This window comes from Marmota monax, unplaced genomic scaffold (assembly GCF_021218885.2).
Source record: "Marmota monax isolate L192 unplaced genomic scaffold, Marmota_monax_Labrador192_F-V1.1 WCK01_AAM20220418_F8-fsc00026, whole genome shotgun sequence".
In the NCBI taxonomy this organism is placed as follows: domain Eukaryota; kingdom Metazoa; phylum Chordata; class Mammalia; order Rodentia; family Sciuridae; genus Marmota; species Marmota monax.
Genome location: NW_026693108.1, coordinates 2,252,365 through 2,276,144, shown reverse-complemented (window position 1 = coordinate 2,276,144; position 23,780 = coordinate 2,252,365). Strand labels below are relative to the sequence as shown.

General features: G+C 42.9%; 1 protein-coding gene across 5 annotated transcripts in view; it reads right to left on the bottom strand.

Annotated features, from left to right (window-relative positions):
- The window catches only part of Ankrd10 (ankyrin repeat domain 10), a 28,682-nt gene extending 6,787 nt beyond the window's left edge, over nt 1-21,895 (bottom strand). The window contains exons 1-4 of one of the 5 annotated variants that reach the window (XM_046455001.2): nt 21,548-21,895; nt 18,397-18,549; nt 14,565-14,656; nt 4,116-4,351 (exon numbers count right to left, since the gene is read on the bottom strand). In XM_046455001.2, coding sequence (XP_046310957.1) covers nt 4,116-4,351; nt 14,565-14,656; nt 18,397-18,549; nt 21,548-21,757 — 691 coding nt within the window. In that variant the 5' untranslated portion in view covers nt 21,758-21,895. The other 4 variants (XM_046455002.2, XM_046455005.1, XM_046455004.2 and 1 more) reach the window with 4 other exon arrangements.
- Between the last annotated feature and the right edge of the window lie 1,885 nt (nt 21,896-23,780).

Sequence of the window (23,780 nt, the reverse complement as noted above, 5' to 3'; positions counted from 1 at the left end):
TAGTGGAACTTGGTCTCCTGCCATGGCCTGAATCCCAGCAGGCAGATGGTGAGAATGATGTGAGGCGGGAGGGTGACACTGACGGGGAAGTGCACCCAGGAGACAGAGGCAGTAGTGCTGTCAGACTGAGGAAGGAAAATCAGTGTCCCAAACTGTAGAACAACCAGAGCGCATAGGTAGCAATGGGAACCAGACGCTGTGTGGTCTCAATGTAGCATAGCCTGCTCACAGCATCTTAACACAATGAGGGGTGTTCTGCTGCTCTAAATTTTTAAAAACAAATATGAACAGTTTTTCAGTATAGGTTTTAGGAGACCAGAGACATAAGAAGTTAAAGCATCTTATGTGGCTGAATTAGGGGAGCTAAATTAAAATTTTATTTTTGGGGTTTTCTTTGAATCTCATCTTTAAGACATAAGCAAACACCTAGTATTTACCAAATTAGCTAGTCACACTGCCCTTAAAACTTGAACTCTTCAAGTCTGCTCAACAAAAGCAATTACAAACAGAAAAATAGGCCAGTCTTAGCAGTGCACACATTCTAACGCCAACTACATGGGAGTTTGAGGCCAGCCTAGGAACCTTACAACTTTTTCTCCATATGAAATAAAAATGGCTGGGGATGTAGCTCAGGAGCAGAGGTTTGTCTGGCACGAGGCCCTGGTTTCATCCCCAGGGGCCACCAGAAGAATCAAACAAACCCAAAACACAAAACCCTCAAACTCAGAAAAATGGAGATACTTGGTGTTAAATTCATCCTGGAAAAAAAACTATGCTGGGAAATTTCACTGCTGATTTACAGTGACAGCATTGTAGATATATTTATATTACACACCTACATATCACAAATGAGAATCTGAGGCCAATAGCTATTTGGTTAGAATGACTGTGAAGTCAGTTCAACTTCTGAGATCTGCTGTCACCATAGGCTACTCCTCAGGGCTGTGGTGGTACCAATCATGGCACAAGAAGTTCCTGTGTCCATCTGGACCACCAGCAGAAACAAACAATAATCGACAGGATCGAGTGTCCACCTGTGGAAAAAACTGCATTCTTTCCTACTAGGGGCACTGGCAGGTTCAGGATGGTCTTCAAGGACTACACATGCCAACACTGTACTGAGATACTCCTGAAGATGAACTAGGAACACCAACAAACCCAAACTTACTATTAAAAGCAGGTGCAGTCATGAAATCTTGAAGTTCACCTATCATTCCTTTCTGACCAAAGGACAGAAAGAAAGAGGAAACACCACCCCATGCACACACTATCACTATCCCAAAAGAACAGGATTCCATCCTGGGGAAGAGGCCCCCTCCAACACTTCTCAAGACCAGCTTCTCATCAACTTTAGCTTTACTGCACCCTCCAGGGTTTATACACCCATGTCTATCCAGTAACACCTCTGTTCTGAGCAAATTGCATTTTGATATGACTTGAATGGCTTTAAGTTATTTTAAAGTATGAACTTTCCTAGTATAAGTTGTTTCCAACGGTTTATTTATTATTTATTTTTAATTTTTTTTAATATATATTTTTTTAATTTTTGGCAGACACAACATCTTTGTATGTGGTGCTGAGGATCGAACCCGGGGCCGCATGCATGCCAAGCGAGCGCGCTACAGCTTGAGCCACATCCCCAGCCCTCCATTTATATTCAATTCAAAAAGTCCTAGTCATTTTTATCCATTTAAGATACTTTGTATCACGTTATTTCTAGGAGAAAACTGCTGCAATGAGCAGTACTTCCCAGTGGTTTACTGAAAGCAGAACTACTACCTTCTGTAGGGCCAGACTCATGATCCCAAACTTAAAGAATGCATTTAGAGACCAAGCCAAATGGAATTATTGCTTATTTGAATAAACTTCAAACTAAAAACATCATTCTATGTGATGGCTGAGTTGTAGGAAGACAGAAGAACTGTTTACTTAATAAGGTCAAAGCTATGATCTATTTAGTCAAGGTATTCCAGGCACCTATAGATATGTTTTTAAACAAAAGGAAAAAAACCCTTAAACCCTTCTAATTATTTTTATATGTGAAGTTACTCAAAAGGATTTTTTATGCATGTTACATGAGGAAATGAAACATTTACTGACATGAGAATAGGGATTTATCAAAACCAGTAATTTAGATAGAGAGCAAAACTTGTGCTCATACACACTTAAACGGCAAATCAAAACGAAATGTTAGAAATTATGAATATGAAGTAGTGCTGTTATTTTGAATTACAAACCAAAAACACAACAAAGAATGTAAATAATTATATATTCAACTTCATGCATAGTGGGAAAAACTGTTTTAATGATCAAGAATCAGCTCCAGGACCCCACATTTCACACAGTATGTGACAGTAGGAAAAAGGAAACAAATGGCAGGGCAGGCTGGAAAAGCCCATCTGTGCTAGCAATGTGCAAACGCAGGGCATGTCCAAGGACTTGAACTGCAGAAAGGACCAGACCACGAAGGAGCTGTGAGGTCACAGTCACTCCAGCCATGGCGAGAGAATGGACATCAGGAAGCAGCTCACAGAAAAGCGCACGGAGGCTCAAAGATGTTATCGAGACACTCTGAAACTGCACCCATCACGGAACATGCTCCATGAAGTACAGTGCACTTTTCAGGTGTGCATGACCGTCATCTTGAAAACACATGCATCTCCAGCCACATGCTCTTCTGCACAAGCACCCTCAGACTGAGGACCATGCACTGTGGGGTGTGCAAACTGGACCTCTACCACTGGACAAAATCAGTCTGATTCTACTCGATTGGCTGCAGTAAAATTCACGAAACCTAAGGGATCCTTGGAAACACCTTTTAGGACACTTGATAATGACGTACTGGCCAACTCAGCTGACACTAAAAACTTTTTCTTTTATTTTTATTTTTTAGTTATAGATGGACACAATACCTTTGTTTACTCATTTTTTTATGTGGTGCTGAGGGCCTCACATATGCTAGGCAAATGCTCTACCACTCAGCCACAACCCCATCCCTACATTAAAAACTTTTGGAATAGTTTTTAAACTCCCTAAATGTGGTGTTTTAGAATCTGATTAGAATGTTAAGGGACATCTTTTTAAAATCACTGAACAGATTTTAGACTTGTCAGCGATGAGGGAGAAATAAAGTATAAAGAACATTTAAACTAACACACATACAATTGATGCACAAGGGCATAATAAGGTCCACATTTTTACCATTTCACAACATTAACCAGGCATTAAGTCAAAGTGCAAATATTGGAAAAAAGTACTCTTAAAGCACTCATTACGTTAACTGAGGCACAGCGATAGAAGAGGACGGCTTGCCCCAAGCCACGTGCACAGAAGATCAAGATCTCCTACTTCCCAGGTGCCTGACAGCACTGGGTGTTTGGCATTTTTAAGACCAAAGAGCAGGATGCTGAGATCATCCTCAGCAAGTCCCACCTGAGCCTGTAACTTCAGTGGTCACTCACTCCACACTTGCTTCTCTGTCATGTTCTCTGCGTGTTCCTGCCATCAGTCAAAGACATTTCATACGTAAGCACAGTCAGTCTCTCCTCTATTGAAGGGAAGACTTTTCAAGTTAAAGAGTGATCAGTGACTGCTACGTAAACTCCAAATCCATCTTTAAAAAACAGGGAAGAATGAAGTAACTTACCTCAGACCTGACACCAAAACTAATACAGGAACTCACACACCACACAGGGCATGAGAACCAGTCGAAGTCACATCCCCCAAGCCAGTGGTGACAGATGTTTGACATATCATCTACAATTATTATAAGTTCAGAAACATTTTCCAAGAAGTGAAAAAACAAATCAGGTATGGTGGCATTTTTTTTTTAGTGGTTATATTCTGAACAGATAAAACAGATGACCAAATTCTTCCTAATTCCTGGCAGGGTGCTCAGAAGCTGCAGGCACACACTCACAGGTGAGGTGACATGTCCCTCCCACACCTGCCCTTGTCATGAGATACATCTTCACAGTGGTGGTCACCGTCCTGCACAAGAACTCTCCAGGCACGGCTCACCTTGCAGGAAGGTGCCTCTCCAAGGTATGCTCTGCCATGCAAGATACTCGCCCGGGAAGGAAAGTCCTGCTTTTCCCCAGCCCACATGGTCTCACCTCCAGTTCTGGCTTTCTTCACTCCCAAGGATTCCGAATCTTCTAAGCATCTCTTTCGATTTGTTCCCACACTAACACGATTGGGAAATCCGTTTTCATGGCCCCCACTCAAGGCACCATTATGACAGAAACGGTTCAGGTGACAATTCTGGAGGTTCAAGAGAAACTGGGTGCACTCTTGGAAACCCTGGGTTTGTGCAATGTCTGCTGCTGTCAGGCCACTGGCATTTCTCAAGCTGCACAACACAAAAACACTGAATTACACCCATTAGCATTTGAACCTGGTCTCTGCTCCTGCTGAACTGACTATCTATCTGAAGGTGATATGAAAAAGCCAACAAATTTACAGCAAATCTTCATTAAAGCAGTTAACTATCCTAACTCCATAACTAACTTCTCTTATACACATTTGATTTCTAAGCAATATTCGGGAGATAATAATTTTTAAAAAATTAATGCTAAACTTTTAAAAAAGTCATCTTCCTAATTACTTCTCAAGATTCTTTGTTAGTCTGAAGAATCTAAATTTATGCTAACTTCAGACTCAACCTGAAACTGAATTCTACACATTATCTGCACTTAATTTTTAATAACCCATCCTTTAGCTTCTGTAAAATCATAACAAACAAACATGTACTAAAATTGTCCATGGCATTCACACCAACTGGCTTCCTAAGAACAGTCCCAGTTCAGCAATAAGCTGGATTTTATGCTGGCATGCAACACTGTAAGTGGAAGTTTAGAAGGATGCCCTGATGTTAAAATAACTGCCACCAGACTCAACATCCCAAAAAAGTTTTGGTTTTGGGTGGTCTTAAGAAAACTTGCAGGAGTTCTACATGTCAGCATTTCTACAGCATCTGAGTAGATGTTTCCTATGAAAAGACTCTGCATAGTGTCCTAGGAACTCATCCTGAGACTACTCTTGCCATTCCAAAGAACCAATGTTTCACCTGACTGATGACACTAAAGTAAAGGTCTCTCATGTCTTCTGCAGTCACTATGTTAGAGGAGGAAGACCTGGCACAATTTAAGTGGAGACTCTCAGTAACACACAAGAGAAACGGCTGAGTGTGTAAATGTTTGGACACCAAATTTAAACAGAGGGCACAAAAGCAACTCCATGTTAAAATTCCCCTGAAAGACAAAGAGTACACAGGGCTCTGTGAAATCCTCCACAAAGAAGGCACCATTTCCCTGGCTGTGCTGCATATATATATAAGAGACGAGGCAACGCCAGCAAGCGCCTCAGCCTACACCACTGAACGGCCAGTCCAGGACCCTGAGGCTGCTGGTTAGGGAGACCAGGAAGGTAACAAAAGAAAAAATCTGAAAAAGACAACTACAACCTAAGAGACAAATATTCTTCTTTTCAAGGTCAATCACAGCCTTGTATTCCTATTTCCAGCCACACAACCAAAGCTCCATCCTCAGAAGTAAAAATCTATGTTTCTGGATACTCACTGAACATGTCTACCTTTAAAATCATGATATATAAAAAATAATGCAATATGTATTTGGAAGGAAGGCTAAGCCCAATTTAATGAGATATAGAGACAAAAGACTTAAGAATTCCAGAAATGAACAAAATTCTCTTAAAAAACAAAGGTAACAGTGTTCGGTACTATTGGGAACTTTAACATTTTTATTTGATCTAGGACCTTGTGGCTGTGAATCCTGATAAATATCCATCCCAACATTTGAACTTTGATACATGAATAAAAAGGAAAAACCAAATTTGGGCAGAGTGAGTTACATTAACCACACAGGCCCAAACCAGTGTCCTCTTGTTGCTGAAGCCTCCTGCAGCATCATGAGCACTGCTACGCACAGGTGGTACTTTTCACCCACTGCAGGCTTCATTCTCAGGACACCAGAGAAGATGGTATAGACAGGTCTACTCTGTCGAGAAATACAAACTGCTATGTGAAGACTTTCAAACTCTGAGAAATCTGAAGATAAAGGCAGAACATGAGGTTTACAAATTAACAGTTCCTGTAGATAAACAATAGTCTCACTCTCCAGAATCCCAATCCCAGAGTATAGAAACAAAAAGCTGCCATTCCCACAGGAAAAATAAAACCACCAACAGCACAGCCAATGGTAAAGAGCACTTCTTGATGGATCAGAATGGGAAAGAACAAACAACCACTTTTAAATGACACAATCATAAAGGCCAATTTGGTGGAGAAAATTAAGACACACAGGGTACAGCAATATGGAGACCATCAAGTGCTAGGAGCGCTGCAGCCAGGGTGCCACATGCACCAGGCAACACCAGCTCACCACTCTCCTGAGGCCAGAGCCAACAACCTCCAGGTGGCTCTCAGCAGTGTCTTCCAGACTTTAAAGGAAGATCTCAAAAGGAGGATCACAACCAACTCACACTGTGCATGCCACGTGGGGGCCACACCAGCAAGCACAACCACCAGTCATCCAAGGTTCTGATGGCTTTCCACACAATTTAGGGTTCTGAAGACAACATGGAAGGGAGATGATTGAAAAAAAATTTCCAGAGAAGTGTACTATACAGACAGCATCTGTGACAGAGGACAGGACACAGTAACGGAGGAGACTGATTTACCCACTGTTTAGGTGGCACTGCCCATGTGGCATTATCAGGAATGGGAACATTAGTTTTCTCCCTCTGTTCCCAGTGACTGCAGAAGACCTGAGCTACACAGTGACTTGTGTTACCAGGGACTGACTGTATAACAAACAGCCTAACTTGACAGTGTCCGCGTTCTTCTTGAGCAGGACGTGTAGCGCCTGATGTTGGCCAGGCACCCCCTTCCTCTCCTACTCACCTTCACCCACTGCCTGCAAGCTCCTTATGCAGCCACCTCACTCCTCTCTGTCCACATCAGAAACCTCTCCTTGCTGGCTCTCCACACTCAGGCGGCACATGACAGACATGCTCACTAGGGAACATCTGATCCAGGGGTGGCACTTCTTCTTAAAGGGCTGGACAGTAAATATTTTAGGAACTGCAGGCCATGCCCTCTCAGAAACCACTCACACAGACAACAAGAAAGGCTATGTTCTATAAGCCTTTGTGGGCATTCAAATCTGAATTTCATATGATCTCGTTACAAAATATTATTATTCTCTTGATTTTTGTTCAACCAACCTAAAAAAGCAAGAAACATTCCTAGTTTACAGGCCATATAAAAAACAGCCAGCCAGCTAGCCAGCCACACCTGCTGAATAATCTCCCAATTTATGACCCTGGTAACTATCCCTCTACTCTCAATAATGGGTTTCTTGGAAAATGACACATTCCACACACTATTCAATTCAAAGATCACTTTTTAAAAAGTTGCCACATCTGTCACAAAACCTTAACTACCGAGAAAAAGACCTCAAGTTAAACCAACTGCTCCCAGTCCCACTGACACTCCATGCACAGTCTAGATCCTTGAAGAGAATTCAGGCAAATGCCGATGGCAAGCATCGAGAGACACCTTTAGGCCTGAGTTCCTCATCTATATCACCATGTAGGCTTCCAAGTCAGCATTAGAATAAATAATTAAAGTGTATAATTCTCAAAACATTTTAAAAATGGTTTGCAGTGCTGGGGACTGAACCCAAGGTGCAAAGAATGCTAGGCAAGTTCTCTACCACTGAGCCATACCCACAGCCCTCAAATCACTTTATTTAAAAACAAAAGCTTGGGTCTTTTCATTTTCACATATGCTTCAGTGAAGCAATATTTCAATTGTGGTATTTTAATAGTTAAAAAGTGATTCTGGTTAAAATGTATCAAATTCAGAAACCCTCATACTCTATATTTACAGTTCCAATTTTACGTAGGTTATTAAATCTAAGGTACTTGTTTTAATTTGCTAAAGTTCATAAGAGGTAGACACAGAAACTAAATCACTGACTTACAAGTTTGTTACTTCCACTTGGGATCTAGTACTTATCAACACTCTACCCTTCACCCTATGGTCCACCAACATTCACTGACTCCCTATACCAAGTGTGGAATCAGTAAGAACAAAGTTAATCTGGACTGCAGCATTACACACATTCTTCTCACAGGAAACTTAAACTACCTGGAGGAAAATGTTAAAAACCTCAAAAACTGTGTGTGTGTGTGTGTGTGTATTTTTTTCTAACAGAGATTGAGTCTAAGGGCACTTTACTGCTGAGTCATACATCACCAGTCCTTTCTGAGACAGTGTCTTGCTAAGTTGCTGAGGCTGGCTTTTATAACTTGCAATCCCCCCGCCTCAGTCTCCCGAGCTACTAGGATTACAGGTATGGCCACTGCACCTGGCTTCAAAAACAATATTCTGATGAAGACTAAGCTAGAGACAAAATCACACATGTGGTATTTTTTAGATTGACACTTAGGGTGTATAATTTCACACCCTTTGAGGCACCGGGGTATGCAGGCTGTGCCTGAGATCCCGTTAATCTTTGTCCATGTTTGACAACCAGTGAGTGTTCTGGAAGGTCATTCTAAAGCCCTCGTCCACTCTCTGCTCCTAACGTCCACTGGAGAAATCTTTGAAAGTGGGCAGATATTTTTAAAAACAACAATCATTTGGTTTTCAAATTAGTTGTAGTTTTGTTGAAGTTTAAACACTGATTTTGTTTATTAAAAGGAGGTTTAGAAGGAGCAGATTCTTTTGTTGGTGTTCTACCATAATGGGTGTTCCTCCCCGTCATTTCCAGCTCCTGTACCATTCACCAAGACTACCAGAGCAGTCTCTGGGCAGACACCCATCCTCTCCAACACTTCCTGCTACCCTTTCAGCATTGGAATACCAGCACAGCACGTGGAAGAATGACCTCCACTTTAGTTAAGTGTCCTGAAAACCAACGGCAAAATGAATCAAACTGCCACTAGCTTTACTGAAGTTAAAACACAAGTGCTTCTACTTTCTGGAAAAATATTTGAATGGAGCATTAAAATTTATTATACCTAAGAATTCCTCTCAAACGACTTTAGACTCCAGCTCCACTGAGGCCAGCCAGCTTGCTTTCGATTTTCCACTTACAGTGCCACAACACCAGAAGAGAAGCCATTCTGATGAAAAGTTGATTTTGGGGGGTTAATTTTGAAAAATCAAATATCAGAAAATACTTGAAACACAATTTTTTAGAATCCAAGGTGCCACATAACCTCCAGGGTGTTTTCTTTTTGTTAATGCCATGTGACAATAAAAGATAACCACAATTTTTATATAAATAATATTTCTGTTAAATTTCTGATCTCAATTTAGCTATTGTTAGTTTACAAGTAAACAGGTAGATATCATAAATTAGGGTAAGCAAAGCATGCAAATCTAAAGAGTCTATATCTGAATTCCTAGATTAGCATTAAAACCAATCACCGCAACAAATACCTCAACAGTACGCCTCGTGTGCAGAAAGGAAGCGATACTGAGCATTCAATGCCACAACCGTAAGGTTTTCGGAGAAGCACCTGTGGCAGTTTCAGCAGTTTCTATATGGAATGCTCCCCCTTTCTAGGATTACTTGAAAAAATCAAGTCAATTCGAATTACGTAGCTGTAAAACATTGACACGTGTAGTTTTTACAGATTCAGAATCTTCTGTGTGACTTAAAACGGGCAATGGTGCATACACAGGAAACTTAAATAATAAGGGATCACATTTGCAGGCAACATTTGATTAAAAATACATATACACACATGGGGTGCAGAAGCAATTGCTGAGCTAAGCCACCGGCCTGTCACCATCCTGACGCCGAGTGGCTGCTCCCAACACTACCTGTTAAGTTACCTCTTGTAATTTTTAGCATGAAGCCAATTTAAGTATGTCAATATTTTAACAAAAGTTTAAGAGTATGGACTAAAAAACCAACAACTCACGATTCTGGTTACTTTAAAATTTGGTATGCTGTATCACAAATACATTAGTAACTATTCCTAGATGGAAATAAGCAAATAAATGGAATCATTACAAAAAAAAAGATAAAACATTACTAAATGTCCATTTGTACAGATAAAACATAAGCAAACATCTAAAATTTCTTCAGTAAAAAACACATTGTGTATTTTTAACCCTTTGGTATCCAAACTTACATAATTAGGAAGACTTTCTTAAATATATTCTTTAGTTAACAACAGGAAGAAACTATTTTTTAAAAAAGTTTCTACCTGAATAAATTTGGTGCCAAGTTTTCATTTCAAGTTCAACATTACCGAGGACAGTTTTATGCTATAATTGAGCCACAATCTTGTCTACAGACATTAAAACACAAGCTCATCATTCAGGAGTGTGCTATATATGCAACATGCTCTCACTTTAACTCAGTAAGAAAGAAACATCAGGCTATCGCTGGCTCGACGTGAACGCACTACCTGTAAAAGCAATGGTTTAAAACAATCAAAATTCTAAACTAAACTGGTCAATAACTTGGGAACACTGTCAGACTACATCTGTTACTGCCTGGCAGGGAACCTGTATTAGGACCTTTAGAAGAGACATCCCCACGCGCAGCACTGCAGAGAAGGGATGAGCAGGAGATAGCGAGTTAGACAGATAAGCTGTCGTGCAACCAGGAGGGGCAAGGCCTAGGACGTGAGGGCAACTAGAGCTCAGGCATCTGAAGACTGTCTCAGCCATAATTCTAACAAATGTCTTAACTAGACTATTATCCTGAAGGACAAACAAGCAGCAAATGAACTAAAAAACAGAGATTTAAAAAATGATGGCTAATAATGTGAAACTAAGTTCATTTCTACTAAGGACAAAAGATGCAAGTGAATTTCTGACACTAATATTAAGTGCCCTCATCAGACATATTTGTCCTGGTGAAAATTTTGCCTCTAGGCTGGGCTTCAAGGTAAGCAAATAAAGGTGGGTCATTAATGGCCACTGATTTTGAACCATAGTAAGCCAATTCCATTTTAATTAAGAATTTCTAAAAGTTTAGCAGCATTTCTTTTCCTATAGCATTAAAAAACCATCTGTTGGCATCTCATTTTAGGCTTCTGTTATTTCAGACAACTGTGCCTATTTTCTAAATTAGGCAAGAATGAATGCTCTACAGTGAATCACTCTACTTATTATCTCAGGTTAGAGCTTTCTCCAGTTACCTGGAGATCACAGTGAGGTGCCTCCCAAGTTCAAAGTAATTAGGTTGACAAAATGTAGCTCACTTGATCTAGATGCTACAGACTAAATGGCCTCGAAGGAAATTCTCTTCTAGGAAGGCTGTGAGCCTGCAGCTGGGCACCAGCCTTCTCCACACAGTGTGGGATTAAAAGAGACCTGCAAATACGTCTGAGGCTCAAGTAGTTCTAGTGTCCTTCACGTCCAGCTAAACCCCCTTCACTCCATGTTAATATCTAGAAGCCATGTTAATATTTAGAAGACATGGAAACATTCTCCTTTCCCTCTCAAGAAAACAAAATAGTAGCCAAAATTCTGAAAGTGAACCTGCTATTTACAGCATTAGTATAAGGCCTTCTTATCAGCAGAAAGCAAAGCTTTAAGTCTTTCTCCAAAAATCACACTGACTTAACCTGTCTTATCCCAAGGAAAAATTAGTTGGCAGCTGTGTTAGTACACGCCCTTCTTCTAATCAAAAAGACCAAGTGTGAAGCTGAGGCAACACTGTTACAGTGAACCTCCCACTCCCCAGCAAGAAAGACTGAGGGTGATCACGATTTAACTCTCAGACCCAGATTTAGGCCTTTTACAGTATACAAACATGGAGTCTAGTGACAGAACTGAGACTTGACCCTGTGTGCTTCAATTTTTAGATGTAAATAACAGTAAATATTAATGACTATCGCTTAAGCCCCCAAAAGAAGCTCATATGGAAAAGATAACTTGGCACCAAAACTCAAGTTTTAAATTAAGAGAAGAAAACAAAAGTCTGTTAACATACTCACGTGTGGTGCTAGAAAATTTAACACGATGCACAGGAGCTGAAATGCCTTATCTTAGAGTTGCAACCTACATTAACAAGTCAGTTAACAAACCACTCCAGCCAGACACTTGGCATACTGCCCTCAGCAGCTACCCGTGACCCAAAGAGCATTTAGATTTCGGTTACTTCAGTGAAGTAGATACAGTAAAGTGGGGTAGAAACTGAACAAAATTATTCATTTAAAAATTCTGGTATGAGGAAGCTTTTAATCTATTCATGGAAAGAAAAATGTACACTATCTCCTAAATATTATGAAATGTAAAAGAAAGAATTAATCTACCCATTTTAAACTGGAAAAAAAGTTAATCCTTTGCCTCTGTTCTTTAATTAAAAAAAAAAAAAAAGGTATTATCTGCTAGGATTTCACTTGACCATCTGAGTGGTATCACAGAGAACAAATAAAGTGGACCTAAACGCCATTATTTAAGGATTTAACTGTTCTATGTTGCTATGACTAGACTAAATGGGGTGAACTATAAAAATGTGCAGAACAGAAAAAGAAGCAATTTTTAATTTGGCTCACTGGCAAAACTGACATTTTATTTAGATGTTAAAACTAAATAACCACATATACTTATAGCAATAAATAATGATTACTTATGTTCTATTTCTAGGCCAAAGACTAAGAATTTTAAGAATCACTTTTGGCTAGTAGCTCAGGCTAAATATTTCTTCTAAAAAAATCTGAAAGCCCAGTCCAGGGACGTCACCACAGTGCAGGGTCTTGAGGGGGTGGCTCTTATACTGAGATGGGAAAGACTGGCACACGAGGCCATGCTCAGCCACACCTGGTAGAAAAGAGACACTTGAGGGTCCTGTAACCAAGGACAAAATTGTAAATAAAAGATGCTCATTTTTAAAAAGACACCTACTTAAAAAAAAAAGAAAGAAAGAAAAAAAAGGACATAATGATAGATACTGATTGGCTTGAAGGATTAAGCTGTCCATCCATTAAAATGAATAAAATTAACATTGTGTAATAAAATGCTTAGGACCGATTAGAGTATTGTTTGGAAAAAATAAGTCATTAATTAAAAAAAAAAAAATCAACTCCTAATTATCCATTATTTCAATAAATAATAACTAAGCAACTTAATTATGTTATATGACTCTGTATTTCATAATCAAAGCTTCTGTTTTAAAAAAAATTTGAATTTTTGATCTAAGCACAACTATAAAACTTCGTCTATAACTTTAAAACAAGTCATTGAGAATCATCAATGTTTTAAAATTGTGTAATATACATTAACATTATCAATTACTTTTAGATTATCTTAAGTCACGACTACATATTAACTTATAAGGGTCCCCTGCAATGTAGCAGTTATTAAAGGCCATATTTACAACATTGATTTGCCACATGAAGTAAAGGATTCAAGCCAAACTAATGGCAAATCTTGCCAACGCTTAATGAAACAGAAGCTAAGTCACTGAGACTGCTGACAGCCTCCAGCATAGAAACATGCCTTAAGTGAATCTGTATGGCTTTGCTGCCCAGGGTTTCTGTTCAGAACCTACTAGAATACAGAGTCAAAACAATGGAAACCAAAGGGTTAAACTTTTGTGGGTTTACTTCTCCCGAAGTCTAAATATTCACATTTCCAATTAGAATAAAGTGGTTTCTATTTCTATGAATCATTCATAACACTTGAGGTAAAACAAAAAAGCTGGTATCAATTATCTGGTCATTACAACTCTATAGCTTACACTCAAGATTTAAGGGTGAAAAACTGGATCCATTGTTAATGCTGTGAACTGTAGAAGAAAAATTTTATAAAATAAATCTTTAAGAGAAAGTTAAGACAAACGAATTTAATACCTAAATAAATGTATAATGCCATGGCTAGCTAATGATTTGCAAACAAGATCACATTTCTAAATTAATATACTTAAAGACTATTCTGTCAGATGATAAATGAGCTAGCTGATATAAACGGGGCAACAACAAGGAATTCTACAACAATGCCACCGGTATCAAAGGCTCCCAGCAAGCAAGTCTGAAGTCTTTAATTACTTAAGTTCTACTTTACAAAGAGTCATAAGTTAAGTCACACTAGGCTAATGACTGAGACTGTCCACAGCCTTCAGCACAGATGGTCCTCACATCTGCTAAGAGGAGGAATTCAAAATGTAGAAAAGCCCATTGTCTTCAAAAGCCAAAGAGGCCTGCAAGGATATTCTAGCTCAATCCATGCGCTGGCAAAGAAAAGCGAAGACCTGCCACAGAGACACATCTAGTTAGTGGCGAAGTCAACAATGTCAACTTTGAAATCCACTCACTTGACTGATCCTTCTGTCCCTAATACATTCTCTCATTTCAAGAATTTGGAGCCATCATGGAACTAAGCTCCTACTGATAATCAGTGGTCAACTCAGACTACAATCTTGCTAACACCAACTGATCTAAAAAACAAAACTGTGTGACTAATTTTAAAAATAAAGATTTTAGGGCTTTTGCTTGCTCTACATGCTGTGGTTTGAATATAAACACCTTGACTACTTCTCTAGCTTGGGAGGATAATTGAAGGCACTTACTCAGTATGAGCTCCGTTCGCCACCAGGGCACTGATGCACTCGAGGCTCCCGGAGCGGGCTGCCTTGTGAATGGGAGTTTCCCCCTCACAGTCCTGAAACACACAACACCCATTCTCAGATCCAACAACATCTTCCACATTTTAAAGCAGAACAATTAGCAAAAGCCAGAGGTCTTCTCATCCACCTGTGACACAAACGAGCTGAGCATCGCATAATTTGAAGCATAATACAAAGGAACATCTAGGTGAAGAGAAGACAAAGACTAGAGAAGGGGTGGTGTTCTCCAAAGCATTTAGCTAAAGGTCAATATCCCAAAATCCTGGGGTCTCTTTAGCAGGGACAGCATGAATGCTCTCAATCGGGATTCACAAATGTTTTAATCCTGGCACCAATGTGTACACATAAACCCCCAATAATTATCCTATGACAAGTTGAAATAGCACATATTATTAGCTAACTTACAGTCCAGCCTACCCATGTTCCTCTACCTATCTACCCTGAATTTTTTCTTGATTTGGAACCATATTTAGAAAAGATGGTTTGAGGTCAAAGGCTCAGGCAAAGACAGAAGGAGACCACCCCAAGGGTCAACACAGCAGGCTCTGCAGTCTAAACAGACTTCTGTTTTAGCAAAGAAGACACAAAGGGGAACAGAGCAGAAGTAAGCAGACTCAGGGAAAACACCCTGGACTCTAACACAGTCAACCAGAAGGGATGGACTCTTTCATACCTGTCCATAGGCTATCAGGCAAGTAACAAGTAAACAGTAAATGTAATCAAGACCCAAGCAGTCATCACTTCTGTTAGAAAAATTTAGAATTTTTTTTTTTTTTTTTTTGTCCAGGGAATCCTGAGGGTGAAGCACCCAGAGTTCTTGGATAAACCCACTTCACTGTCACTGGAGCTACCACTGCCATACTTGCCTACAGCCTCACTGAGAGCGAGCCAGTGAGCAACTGGGCATGGTGTGCAGCATTGGGAAAAGCAGCTCCTCCATAAACCCAGTGGCCACCTGAGCTCCTTCTCAATGCACAATGACTCATGAGGAGGACAGTAAGGTGTAGGCCACCCAAGTAAAACAAACATGGCACATTATTTTGCAGAAAACGGAATACGAGAGACTCAAGGGGCAGAGTGGAGGGAAGAGTGTGTACATATATTTCAATCAGGGTCCAAAAGGCTGTGAACAGAATATAAAGAAATCTAACACCCCAAACAACAACAAAAAATTTCTATTTTTGAAAAAAGAAAACCAGCAAACCATGTGACTATTCAAAAAAGTGAACTCTTCCAAAGAGGAGGGGAAGGGAGAGAAGTGGTACATAATAAAGCAAATAAAAACTAGATAAAGGCCAGGCGCAGTGGCACATGCCTGTAATCCCAGCAGCTTAGGAGGCTGAAGTAGGAGGATGTGAATTCAAAGCCAGCCTCAGCAATGGCAAGGTGCTAAGCAACTCAGTGAGACCCTGTCTCAAGTACAAAATAGGGTTGGGGGATGTGGCTCAGTGGTCAACTGCCCCTGAGTTCAATCCCTGGTATCACCCTCCCCCCAAAAAACCCCCTGGGTAAAAATACTGACAAGAAAACTACAAGCAAGATGAAAAACCTGAGTTTGCTACACTATTTCAAAAAGATGATAGAATATTACCAGACATTAAGGAAGACACTGAAAAGCAGAACTATCCAGCCCCTGGTTTGTTACACAAGAAGAGTCTTGGCGGGCACAGCAGACACTGCTTATGACATCTGCAGTCAAGAGAGAGAATACCAAGAGCAAAAGGCCACGTGAAGGGTGTCCGAGTCTCTAGTTCAGACCAATCACATCTCAAAAACACCTAAGTTTGCAATGTGAGTCTAGAACCATGGCAAACTGTGAGAAGAGGGAGATGTGCCAGGAATTCCAAGGGCAGCAGGGCACCTTGATTTTAACAAAGGGAACCTTTGACTTCTGATCTAGATATTAGAAATCAGAGCTGGCTTTCAAATACTGAGCAAAGCTAGTCAAGATGAGCACTAAAAATGGAGCACATGAAAGCTAGCTTCACTTCCTCTTGGGGAAGCCCAACACAGGCCTGCAGGCAGCACACCAGCTTTCTACCATTTCTCAGCTCACCTGACAGATGACCCAGGAAGTCTGTATAAAGCATGAGGAAAACGAATGTCAAACTGTTGGCAGCTTACATACCAAAAGGTTAACAGAAGTGGTATGCCAGGTTCAAAAACTTAAAACACAAATGTCAGATAAAAACTATACAAGATAAGCCAGAGGTACACTGGGAGCTGCCAGAGGGCTACTGTGACCTTAGGACAGCAGAGTGCCCATTACAAGAGAGGCCAAGTCCAGCCCCCATGGATTAAGAGCAAGACCATGCCTGAGATTTAGACCACAGCTCTTTACCTTGAAAGATGAAAACCTGTGGCCCTCTAAGAGATTCTAGGGTGCCCAACAATGCCCGTGGGCACTCTGGGTGGATATGAGGACCTGGGGGCTTCTGATCAGGCAAGTATTTCAACAGTGGAAGCTGCTAGGAGAGAGGATCAGGTAGTCTTGTGCTGGGAAGCAGAGCACAGAAGAGGTGCTGCCCGGAGGCACCTGAATGATGTTGCAGGCGCAAGAGCATACCCTCAGCCCACACCCTTTATTAGTTCACTACAGGAAGCTGCTGTGAGACACTAGCTGAAAAGGGAGCTTCTAGATTCAAAAACCAATACTAGGCAAATTCCTTAGATCTCTCTAAGTGACTTGTCCCAGGCCATAGTGCCCTTTCTAACTGCAGAGAGGGAGTCCAGGGTGCAGGTTCTGAGGCAAATGGGCAGCTGTGCTGATGCCCAGCACGGGAGGGTACATGGGAGATAATTCACAAGCAGAAGAGTAGAGCAGCAGCAGCAGAAACACATAAAGGCACGTCTGAGTGCAGAGAAGAGGGAGGTAGTGTGGAAAGAATACAGGTGTGCCTGCCCAAGGCTAGCTCAATGATAAGAACAAGCCTACCACCCAGGACCTCTCCTCCATAGGGTCTTTCCTACAAGTCTCTCACAGAGAACAAATTGCCCAATTATGCCCTGCACTCTTTTCCCACTTATCCATGTTTCCAGCCTGGCCGAAATACCTATCCTCAACTGCTACAGTTAAGGTGGGTAGCTGTGCCATCTTCAGGAAGGGAACTACAACCACTTTATAACTGCCGTGATCAAGGAAGGTATCTTAGGAAAGACAAAGAAAAGCAAGAGAGAGGAAATAAAAGGATTTTATTTATTTTATAATTAAAATAATAGGATTTTAATTATTTGGTGAAAAGATGCTGAAAACACCAGTAAAAATGTGGGCGCATGCACACTTCAGTCTGTGCACATTTCTTAGGATTATTTTATTGGTGCACATTTAAACACAAAGGGCTGGAATCACTTATTCTTCCCACTCAGTAAATGACATCGACTTTTCGAAAAGTCATCATCCCAAATGTGTGTCTGAAGCTGACCTAGGCCACTCCTTTTGCTAGCATGGATGTGTTTTTAGTGACTGTGAAGTGAAGCTGAAGCAGCTGGAGCCAGGAAACCTGAGCTGGAGGCCAGAACCATCAATTACCAGTTGTGACCTTAGGCAAATCAACCCTAATGGCAGTAGATGATCTGGTGAGTCATAATAGGCAAAAGCACTCTATGAACAGTATGCAAACTTCTGGAAAGGGTCTATTATCCATAATAACTGAAGGAACACTCCAGTCTACCCTCAGGTAAACACTTCAAACTCATTAATTAAGGCCTCACTTTGAAACAATACCCTGGGAGTAATTATAACTGGGAAAGCAGAGTCAATCCCCTACATTCTTACCGGTTTGTTAATGTTGGCCCCTGCTTGGATCAGCCAGACTAGGCACTGAGGATGTCCTCCAAAAGCGGCGATGTGAGCTGGAGTCTGGGCATAGCGTGTAGTGGACACATTCAGGGTGGCTCCAGCTCTCACCAACTGCATTAAGCACTCCAACTTCGCACACAGCAGGGAGGGATATAAAAACAGGCAAACATGTCGGTATAACATAAAATACCACACAAATAATATAATTTCCACACTGGGGACAAATGGCATTTTTGCTACCCATTTTTTTTTTTGAGAGAACAAATTAATTCCTTCCTAACACCATGCAAATTTAAAAAGGTATTTAGAAGACATTTTCCTCATCCTTTAAAAAAAAGCTGATGGAAAGAATGCAAAATATTAAACATGCACAAATATTTTGATTTTCCTACAATAGAAAAATCCAAAATCAGAAAAGATCAGCGTGCATTACTCCAAAACTTCTATTAAGACTTATACATATACAATTTTGAATAATAAGTCATAGTGACTGTAAGTTACAAAAACATACGTAGCTATTTCCACAGGGAATGCGCAACTGTACTGCACACCCCCAGCCCCCTTGTGGATTTTTTTTTTTTCCTGAGACACTCTAAGTTGTCCAGGCTGGCCTTGAACTTGCAATCCTCCTGGCTCAGCTTCAGGATAGCTGGGATTTCAGGGGTGTGCAACCTTTATTTTCAGTCTTTAAAATCTGTGTATGCAAAGAAAAGTATGCAAAAAAGGCAACACAGCTGAGCTCTATACCCAATAGGCAGCTAACTTGAAGACCAGCAAGTTAAAACAAGGATTTGTAGCTAAGCCTGAATACTACGCTGGCCTCTGGCTAAAGAGTACATTACATTCAACAAATTTATCCAGAGTCCACCGGGCACCCAGCATTTTTTCAACTGAATCACATGTTCTCCCACACTGTGGAGAAACCTATTTTCTACTCACGGACCACAAAAAAAGCTATCCTGGATGCACCCATTCCCTTGTTTAAAGAGGACCACCAGGACTCTGGTACTCCTTGTGATCACAATGACTTGGGAGGTGGAGGCAGGAAGACTGCAAGGCCAGTCTTAGTAACTTAGATCCAGTCTCCAAAAAAAAAAAATTAAGAAGATGGGATGGAGCTCAGTGCTAAAGCACCCCTGGATTCAATCCCCAGTACAATTATAGTAATGAGGACAGACCTCACAAGGAGAACAGATGTTCCATGACACCCAAGTTACACACCTGTGAGCTAAACTCTCAGAAATACAGACATTTAAAATGTGGTCTGTTTGAAATGAATGTAAAACTGGGAGTGAAGGCAGATTGAACACTGCCTTTATTACCAAGTGAAAAATGAAAAGTATCAACTAGCAATAAGATGAATAGGTGTCAAACCCAATAAAATGGAAGTGGTTAATCTTTAACATTAGTTGAGAGTTCACTGGACCTAAGCCTGTTAAAAACTGGGTTTGAAATTCTGGAAAGTTTTGCTAAATATGGTATCTTGTAAAAAGCAAGGTATAATTAGATATTTTTAATGTTTAGTACTCTGGGAACAAATAAGCCTCACGGTAACTTGTGTGCCATGGGCATGATCTAAGGATATATGCCTGAAACTGTTAAAAAGAGTGCAACCATTGATAAAGGGTGGAGAAGCTTCGAGTCTAGGCCTAACTTCTGCCCTAGGAGCTGCTTCTCACAGGTGGGAACCCGGGCACCAGACTAGATTTTCCAAGATCCCTACCTTACCTAAAACCCATAAAGTATGGGCCTCTGGTACAACGATAGTCTCCAAAGCAAACATACCACTTCCTCTGTAGAGATAAAAGACCTTTTAAAAATAATTTCGGTCATTTTAAAAAATTGTGGTAAAATACATATAGCATAAAATTTAATATTTTAAGGGATTAGGACTATTTTTCGTCCTCAAATATAACTGGGACCGCCTTGGGTTGGTAAATAAGTACTCCAAGTGACCATTTGCATGAAGCAAAAGTGTAACCATTCCAGACTCCACAGACTGTCATAGTCATGTGCCATCCCAGGGTGGGTAGGATGGAATCATCAGAAAAGTATTTAAAAAAGAAAAAGATGGTTCTTGCCTGCAAGACCTACTCCCTAAAACAGGCAGGAAAAACATCCAAAGTTTCCTAAAGCTTGGTATAAAAATATGCCCTAGCAAGAGCCCTCCGGAGAGAGGCCTGTTAACTGGGGAGTGCCCAACAAGGCTGGGTGGCTCTTCCCAGCTGCAGTCTGAGATCAGACGCCACCCCAGGAGATGAAATGGGTGGCGCCAAGAACTGCTAGGTCTCAGGTCTCCTTCAGACGCCTGGCCTCAGCCCGGGCACGGGCCTCCCCCACATCTTCTAGCCCAGGCACCCGTGCCTCTCCTGCAGGGTGCCCCCCACCTCCACATGTGCTCCTTCACCTCTCAGCCCCGGCACCGCGCCCCCCCACCCCCGACCCTCCCCAGAGCCCGGGCACCGCCCCCCAGTCCGGACCCTCGCCTCCGAGGGCACTCGGAGACGCTCACGACTCAGGCTAAGACTCGTCTCTGAGGAGCAGCACGACTGCACAGCGAGGGACTGAGCCGCTCCCTCTAAATTTTTAAGGGCCACTGTCTCTCCAGAGAGGCGACGCTCAGCAGACTCTCCGGACAGCCGCCGCCGACTGTCCCCAGCGACCGGCGTCCGGCCCTCCGGAACGCGCCGCACGGCTCCGCTAAGCACGCACGCGCGGCCTCCGCACAACCGCAGCGCAGTCCGGCCATTCCCTCCAAAAGCATTCCTTCCCCCGACGAAGCTCCCCGCCGAAGAGACTACGCGGCGGACCCCACCATCGCATCTGCCAGGGCCCGGCCCGCCTCGGGAGCTTGGGGGTTTGAAACCCGGCCAGCCGGACTAGCCGCCGCACATGCGCCCTGGGCCCTCGAGGTGCCCACCCCGCTTCCGCCCGGCGCTCCCGGCACGCCCCGCGGCCCCCAGGCTGCCACCCCGCGCGCCGCCGCACATGCGCCCTTAGCCCCTAGGGGCGCAGGCCTGCCGACCCCGCTTCCGCCCCGCGCTCCCAGCACGCCCCGCGCCCCCGCCCTCTCCGAGCCCCCACGGGAAAGCAGCGGAAAATGGCGCCTTAAAGCGCCCGTGCCCACCTTGCCGAAGTGCGCGGCCCAGTGCACGGGCGTCCAGCCGTAGAAGGAGTCCTCGGCGGCCAAATGAGCGCGCGTCGTCTGCTGCAGCAGCGAGCACAGCGCGGCCAGGTCTCCGTCGCGGCAGGCGCGGTGCAGCGGGAAGCGAAGTGACAGCAGCTCTTCGCTGGAGAAGCCCGCCTCCACGCCCGCGCCTGCTCCCGCCGCCGCCATGGTCCGTCGCTAGAGAGCGCGGGGCTGGCGAGCGAGAGGACGCTTCGGTGAGAGCCCGCGAAGCCGCCGCGGAGCACAAAGGATTAAGAGCAGCACCGCAGCCTGGTCCTACCGGCTGCGGAGCTGAGCGCGAACTGAAGGCAGGCGGGGCCTGCGGCGGGGCGGGGCCTGCCGCGGCCGAGACTGGGGCTGACACCTGGGACTACGGGGCGGGGAGGGGCGGGGCCTGCGCCTGGGGGCGGGGCCTCCCCGCGCCGCGCTGCCGGGGGCGGCTGCCCGGCTCCAGAGCGGCTTGGCGGCGCCGGGCTGCGGCAGCGCCTTTTGAGGCCACGCCGGCTCCGGGGTTCGCGTCCGTGCGCCCGGCCAGGCAGTGCTCCCGCGGCGTCGGAGCTCTTCCCTTCGGTGCTCTGGGGCGCCTGCGGAGAGGTTCTCGAGGTGGATGGTGGACCCCAGGCGGTAGCGCCTCGCTCCGCCTCGCCGGGAATGCCTCCTGGACCGAGCGCCGGCTCCAGGTCCGTTTCCCTCCCGCAGACGCCACAGATGTGTGCGGCATGAATAGGGGCTGCGGGGCCTGAGTTAAACGTCTCTTGCTCCACAGTCTATCAGGTGAGGCCAGAAAGAGTATTTTAATAGTTTAAGCAATACTTTAAGGGTGGAAATACCTGTGAACTCATCTCAGCTCTGTTCACTCTACCATTCATTTTTCTTTGCAAATGACTTTAATTATAGTAATTCTTTAATATCTATCCTCTCACAATGATTTCCTCTCTCCTTAAGTGCCCCATTTTCCAAAAGGACATAAGCCTACCTTCCCATTTGTAATAATGAGAGGGAGGGACTGCTCTTCTTTACCCTACATTCGGGGAATGGGGTGAGTCTGAGACTGAAAAACAGGAATTTGCCGAAGGACAAGCTACTTTGCCTGTGGCAGAGCTAGAAATCAGACCCAGGCCTAGTTTCCAACACACCACTAGGTTTTGCTCTTTTAACCTTTGATTTATTTTGCATAGACAATATTAAAGCCTGACCAGTCAAACATGTTATAATGATAGGATAGTTTTTCAATTAAGATTGCTTTCTGTTTTCTTCTGACTCTACATATTTATATAGCCGAACTGAAATAAGCCTACATATATATGATGGTGGATCCTCAAGAGCTCCCTTTTGGGGATCATGGATACCTTGTATCCAGTCAGTACTGTCAGATACTAATGTTCCAGTTGGTGGTTCCCCCAAGTTTTACCCAAATCTTATGATTATTACTGTTCAACTCCAGGACTGCAAATGCCCCAAGGGTATTATTTGCCAATCCCAAAAAAGAACTTAGAGGACTCAACAGAGAGGTTTTGGACTGTGTTACTTGCTTTTCCAGCCTGTGTACGGTGGAAGCCTGCTGGTTCCCACAAACAGGGGAGTGGACAGGACAGGTCAGTTGCTGCACAGGTGAATTCCCTTCTTCAATTTGTGAGTACCCTCCTTCACAACAGGGTCACTGTTTAGATCCTCTCCAAAGGACTGGAGATAAAGGAAGTGACCAGTTCCCCTCTCCATTTCCTTCAGTATTGTGTTCTTTTCAGACCTTTTTATCACACCGGAAGCTTTCCTAAGCACTGATTAGTGTTTACCCCAAAATTAGAAATCATAGATTTGTCTTAGAATTCTTGTTTCGAAAAAGCAAGAAAAAAAAAAAAGTAAAGCAGATTATAACCATATCCTTTGTCTAATTTGACGAAGCAACCAGAAATAAGCAAACAGGTGTTTGAAGAAAGACTCCTGATGCACAATAGAAGACAATACTTAACATTCAATATGTTAAAAAAAAAAACAACCTTCCCCCTTTAGAATTGGAATTGTATTTTTCCATAAAGGATTGCATCGTGTGAAGGCTCACTCTGTGAGGCACAGCTCACAGCTCTGGTGTACAGCCCAAAGTCAGGTGCCTCCTGTGAGGGTGGCACAGCATGGAAAGAGTGTGTGGCAGAGCACCTGTTGCCATGTGCCAGGAGGCAGAAAGACAGAGACT